Source organism: Cupressus sempervirens, chromosome 5 (genome assembly GCF_028749045.1).
Source record: "Cupressus sempervirens isolate cs-2001-9-10 chromosome 5, ASM2874904v1, whole genome shotgun sequence".
Taxonomy (NCBI): Eukaryota; Viridiplantae; Streptophyta; class Pinopsida; order Cupressales; family Cupressaceae; genus Cupressus; species Cupressus sempervirens.
This window is the reverse complement of record NC_143122.1, coordinates 814,766,357-814,772,544: the sequence shown is the minus strand read 5'-3', so window position 1 is coordinate 814,772,544 and position 6,188 is coordinate 814,766,357. Positions and strand designations below refer to the sequence as shown.

The window sequence follows — 6,188 nt, the reverse complement described above, 5'->3', positions numbered from 1 at the left end:
GGTGCATGTAGGGTTGGGAACACCAAATGATAAAGTCACAATAGATGATGATCTTACAAACTAAACTAACAAGAGTATTGAGAAAGGAAGTGGATATTAGCACCTCTTCTATCTAGTAGAGAAGAGAGGTTTGGATTTTGAGAGTATACCTGCAATGTTTTTCCAATATATAGCCATCTCTCATGGAAACTATAATCTAAAATGCTAAGGCCAGAGGTTAAAAACACTTTCAACACTCTAGAAATTATTTTAAAATGCTCTTGCATTTTAAGATACAATTGGCATGGATATCTATGCAATGAATTCTTCCATTGACACCCACCTCAAAACATGCAAGCAAACCCTAATAGCCACATTTTTCCTTCCTATGACATGTGATAGATGTTGTAGATGACATGTGGACACAGAGAAGTGGACACCATTAACATATAACATTATGTGGAACACATAGGCAATCTACACATGGCACTTCCATAACTTATTAATCAACTACCCACAATTTTGCCTAATACTTAGATGAAATTTGGAAAAGACTACCCAAAAGCACAAACAAAAAATAAGGAAGAAGAAATAAAAAATTTAAAGGCCACTTAAATAGTAAAAATTTCGTAGACCATAGGTTTAATGAATTTTGCATAGTGTTCTAAAAATAAACTAATACTAGAGTTGCTACTAAAAACTATAGTCTCCTTCCTTAACGGTAGGGACCAATAAATAGCTTTAACAACAAGGGCCAATAAACAATTTAATTTATTAAGTTATCATCATTTATTTTGAACCTATAACCATTAGGGGTATTATATAAGAGCACCCCCTCATTCTTTACAATATTAATATTATCAAAAGGACTTCCTCGAGGTCCATCCCAACACTACTCTAGCTACTTGAGAGAGCTTCGTCTTCCATGGTTACGTTACCTTCTGAAAATATTTGATTTTTGTTTCACATAATTTATTTAATTGTTTCTTATATAAATGTGTACTAACATTTTTTTTAAACATTATTCCATCTAAAATATTTATATAATATTTTATATTGTAATATGGCTATAAAGATTCGACTATATAATTTTTGAGTGCAAGACATATAGCCATACCAATATCCTAAACCTTTTTATACAATTTCACTTAGAAATTGCACACTAGAATTAATAAATAAATAAATCACAATATAACTTTTAGTAAATTCTACCTATAAATTTTTTAATATATTCTCACCCTTAAATGTATTTATTTTATATTTGAAATACAACTTCAAAACCCTTCATAAACTATTTAACATAGACCTGTAGAAATTACACAATAAATTCAAGGCTTTAAGAATACCCCCTACTTATTAGCTTGTGCGTTATTTCTATACTTAAAAAGAAACAAGTGTATGTCAACTTTTAAAATGTTAATCTTAATCCAACTCAATCAAGCGAATATGATGAATTGAAAGCAAAGCCATGAAATTGACGGCACATTTCCACATCACTTCTAGTGGAAAGAGCAGGTAGAATAAAGAGATGGTAGAACTCGAATGAATGTTTTCGAAAAGAGAAAAATGTTTTATGCCATTTGCGTTCAATCTATATCCCTCCAGCTTTTTTGTTTGAGGACATAGTTGGGAATAGCTAAGGAAAGCAAGAACGAGTTGCTTTCAGAGACAAAAGCAGCAAGCCGAATTCCAAACAAAGCATCTTCTCCAACGCATATCGAAGAAAACTGAACGATGCTTACACTCTTTTGGACCACTTAAGGAATATAAATTCGTCATTGCTCTTTATCCTTAAAAAAACATCACTTGATTATGCAGCAAGCTCTTAGATTTACTTTCGATTTGGAGGATAAGCATTTTGTACTTTCTATAGATTGAAGATATTTAAATCTTTTTATTTAAGCTTCTTCCCTCATCATGTTGATGCTTTCGTGACGTGCACTAAGAACTAGCAATCTCTATTTTTTAGTAAACTGGAATAAAACTCTCATATAAACAACTGATAACTCACTAATTTGCTAATAGTTTAGCATAATTATAGTGTTCAATGAATTAAATTATAAGTCCTATCTATTGCACTTGAAAGGAAATATATTCTCTTAAAACACTGTCAAGATGCTATTTATTTAGTATAAAGGGGAGCGGCAGTCTAATAAGATATAATGCATAGAAAACAGTCAGCGTTTGGGAAATTTTGTAAGAAGAAGAAAGGAAGAATGAGAGGTGATGTATTCGTTGCTTGCAGAGATGGCGATCTAAGCACTATTCAGAAATTACATGGGCAGAACCCTCACCTTCTGCGGGAGATTTCATTTGAAGACAACAGTCTTCTTCACATCGCTGCAAGGGAAGGGCACAGCGAAATTGTTTCATGGGTTCTTACCCACCTTAGGGGTTACCGTTGTATGGCCAAAATTAGCAATGCTGATAAAAATATGGCATTGCATGAGGGTGCTAAAGGTGGGAATGGACAAGTGATAAGCACTCTACTTGCCTACAACAAGTGTGCTGCCTCTAAACGTAATCAGTTTGGAGAGACAGCTCTGGCTATAGCGTCTGAGCATGGTCATGCCGAAGCAGTGAAGCTTTTGTTAGAAGCCACTCCTTGGTATATGATTTTGTGGCCAAGGAATGACCACCAAACATGCCTTCACCTTGCAGCTTATGAAGGCCACCTAGGTAACACTATAACCATTACTTTATTGATTTCAATATCTTCTATGGCTTAGGTTGTGTACCATCTCTACGTTAGAACATAATCTATCATATTTATCTCTCCCATGCTTTTTAATTTCAATTCTTTTAGTTTAAAAACTAAGCAAGCAACAAAAGTAGTAGAGACTATGTTAAACACTTGGATGCACAATGTTTCTTTAAAGTTACGATTGAACAATTTGATAAGATAAAATGTGATTGCTTATGATATGATGCAGATGTTGTGAAGTTGATATTAGGCAAATCGAGTTTTTGGGATATACTACATCTCATATCTCTTATTCCTGATGTTCATGGCGCCACTCCCTTGCATACTGCAATTCATGGGAGACAGATTGACATTGTAAATGAGATAATGAAAACAAAATTGGACTCATGGTGTTGTAGGCATTGGTTTGACAAGAGTTTAATGACAATGAAGGATGAACTTGGAAGATGTCCAATTCATGTGGCAGTACTGAATGGTTCATTGGAGATTGTAGAACGAATTATGTTTGTAATACCAGATTGTTTAGAAATTCGTAGTAGTGATCTCAAAACTCCGCTACATTTTGCTGTGGAGTATAATCGATTTGATGTTGTACAGAAGCTGTTGTCTCCCCTCAAACCAGCAAAAATTGCAAAAGTAGTGAGCTGTGACCGTGACATTTCTGGGAATACCACATTACATTTGGCTGCTAAAAATGGAGTAGACCCTCAGGTCAGCTTCTTTTCTCTTCTATCAAATGTTTTTGTCAATTTCTAGTTATTTTATGTACGTAATTTTCTGTTATTTCTTTCATTTTTTATTATATAACTAAATTGAATTTGCTACAATTTGATTAATACCAATTTAAACGAGTGGATTTAATTATAGTTATATTTTTCTTCCAAATATTTTAGGAAACCACAAAAACAGAAAACGTATTTGGTTAATTAATACCATCTGTTTATATGGGAGATCGTGTCTGTGTACAAGTAGGTGTGGTTGATCATATATAGTCCCAATTGTTGTACTTCGTAGTGAGAAGTTATTAAGATTTGGGCAGCTGATTGTCATCATTTTATCTTTTATTGGATATCAGTCTTCATATAAGGAGGGGATGTTGATCATACGCCTTTAGGTGTTGTGGTATTGAGTAATGACAAGTTGGGTATTGTGATCCATTCAGCTATTAGATATATAGTTGTCCAAAGTTTAATAACTTGGATTTTCTTTTCTTACACATTAATTTTATGTTGTTAATGATGCAGCTTGTAGAATATTTGCTGTCACTCTCTGGTATAAAAGTGAATGCTCTAAACAGTAAAGGGCAGAGTGCACTTGACATAGCAGCTGGTGTTGAAACTGAAAACAATTGCAACTTTAGAAGAATTGCAACGATTCTTCAAGATGAGGGTGCAACTCATAATTTCGTACTACATTCAAAAGGTTCGAAGCAACCAGAACAGAGTAAACAGCAGAACCATTGCAGTGATGATAAAGTAATGGCAGTGGACACTCTGGTGGCGTCTTTAGTTGCAACAGTCACATTTGCCGCTGTGTTTCAAGTTCCAGGAGGAACTGATAAAAATACATTTGCTGCCAACATGGCATTAAGTAACCTTTTTCAGGTGTTTTTATTTTCTGATTGTCTGGCCTTCTTTGCCTCTATCACAGTGGTGATGGCATGGATATTCAGGGAACGATTGCAGGAAAAGCTTACCACAGATCGCTCTCCATTGGCCAAACTATCCCTGCTATGTTTAGAACTCTCAGTTATGTCAGCAGCTCTTGCATTTGTCAGTGCAGTTATTCTGGTCACAATACCCCGCAATCTTGATAAGCATAACGAGCATTTCAAGGAATATCAGTTGATCTTTGGAGGTGAGATCTTGACAGCATCTCTTGTACCCACAATTGCTACTCTCTTTCTAGCCCTTGTCTGGACTTTCGAATATTATTTTAGGGCCACAAATGACTCCCGACAAAAGCTTGAAACACAATTTCAACAGGTCATAATCTACATAGTCCCCCCTTGTCTCCTCATATTCGTAGTAGTTTTAACATATGGTTACAACCAATTACAAAAGTCTTCAGCAGATAAATCATAGATCTCCTCCTTCATATATATCTTCTATAAGATGCATGGAAGACCCATTTCAGCACCACACCAGCTTCTATGTACGGTCTCTTGCTTCTATTTATCTTGTTGGGTTGATTATGTATCTGCTGTTGAGGTGAAGCTAGTGGTTCATGTTATCCTTTCACGATGATGATTTATTGACTTTATTTTCTGCTTCTTTGTAATAGACGTGTTCTTCTTCAAACATGAATACAGGGTTTTGTTATATCGACTCAATACTATGTGTAATGAGTATCCCCCAACGAAGAACTTTGCAATTACAAAACAAAAAATGCTTTGCTCCGGTGCTCTCGATATGTAAGACTTGTGTGTGCCTTTTTCGAGATTAACATCAAGAGCTCGATTAGTGTGGCTATAAAACTTCTTTTTCGTATAAATAATGAATTTTCTTTCCTATACTAATTTTAAAATAAATCAAAATATCTGACAAAGACTGTGAGCAGTAAAAATTCTTATACAGTAGTACACTTTTGAAGTCTTCTATGATAGTTAAGGGGAATTTCAGAGCAGAGGAAACTCTGAAAGATTATACTTTCGGGGAATTTAAGAGCAGGGAGAAATTCTACAAAAGTATTATATTAAATAACTTTTAATGGAACTTTCTTTAATCGTGAAATGCCCTAGAATTTGAAGGAAGTGCTTAGCGATTGCCCATTTCAAATTTAATTGAGGAATAAAGTTGCCAGCAAAATTAATTCAAAGAGAAGGAGTAAATAATAAAATTATTATTTATAGTAGTCATTCCTGGACCATAATATCAAAAAGCATGGAGTAGCTTAGTGAATGCCCATTTATAATTTAATTAAGGACTAAAGTTGCCAGCAAAATTATTTCAAACAGAAGGAATAAATAATAAATTTATTATTTTTAGTAGTCATTCCTGGGCCATAATATCCAAAAGCATGGAGTCGCTTCCAACGAAAGCTTCACTGCTTTAAGATGATGAGAGAAGGCCAACAAAACTTTTTAAACAGTTAAGATTAAGATCAAAATAATTTTAAAAATTCATTGAAATAGAATATTATCATTCCCTATATGAATTAAGCTAATTAATTCAATCAGTTTTATAATTGTTTAAAGATACACTGTTCGTATTGCATTTTTATCCTATTATATGACATTTCTATTGCTTACCCATAATCCTCAAATTATTTTCCATAGGGAGCAGAGCCAATAGAAGAAATGATGTACATTGTTGGAGTCTTCAAAGTTGCAATGGCGTTAGAACTTAGATTGTTCGGCTGAAAACTTTTTGGACTGAAATTGAAAAATTTACTTGGTAGTTTTTCTTTGTTACCACTTTTTTATTTGGTCATAAGATACAATTTAAGGGTGGTAGACAATTTTTTATACTTATTGTGGTGGATAATCTACGATTTTCTTAATACC

The 6,188-nt window shown here is 33.9% G+C and overlaps 1 protein-coding gene across 1 annotated transcript; it reads left to right on the top strand.

The window, feature by feature from the left end:
- Window positions 1-2,015: 2,015 nt before the first annotated feature.
- Window positions 2,016-5,015, top strand: LOC149558394 (protein ACCELERATED CELL DEATH 6-like). The gene is made up of 3 exons (XM_089832642.1): window positions 2,016-2,658; window positions 2,913-3,394; window positions 3,928-5,015. The coding sequence occupies exons 1-3, from the start codon at window positions 2,142-2,144 to the stop codon at window positions 4,765-4,767; spliced, it is 1,839 nt and encodes a 612-aa protein (XP_089688768.1). The 5' UTR covers window positions 2,016-2,141; the 3' UTR covers window positions 4,768-5,015.
- Window positions 5,016-6,188: the final 1,173 nt, after the last annotated feature.

Coding starts and splice junctions, on each gene's coding strand:
- LOC149558394 (XM_089832642.1), top strand. CDS start 2,142: ATGCATAGAAAACAGTCAGCGTTTGGGAAATTTTGTAAGAAGAAGAAA. Junction 2,659..2,912: donor AGCTTATGAAGGCCACCTAG/GTAACACTATAA, acceptor GATATGATGCAG/ATGTTGTGAAGTTGATATTA. Junction 3,395..3,927: donor AAAATGGAGTAGACCCTCAG/GTCAGCTTCTTT, acceptor TTAATGATGCAG/CTTGTAGAATATTTGCTGTC.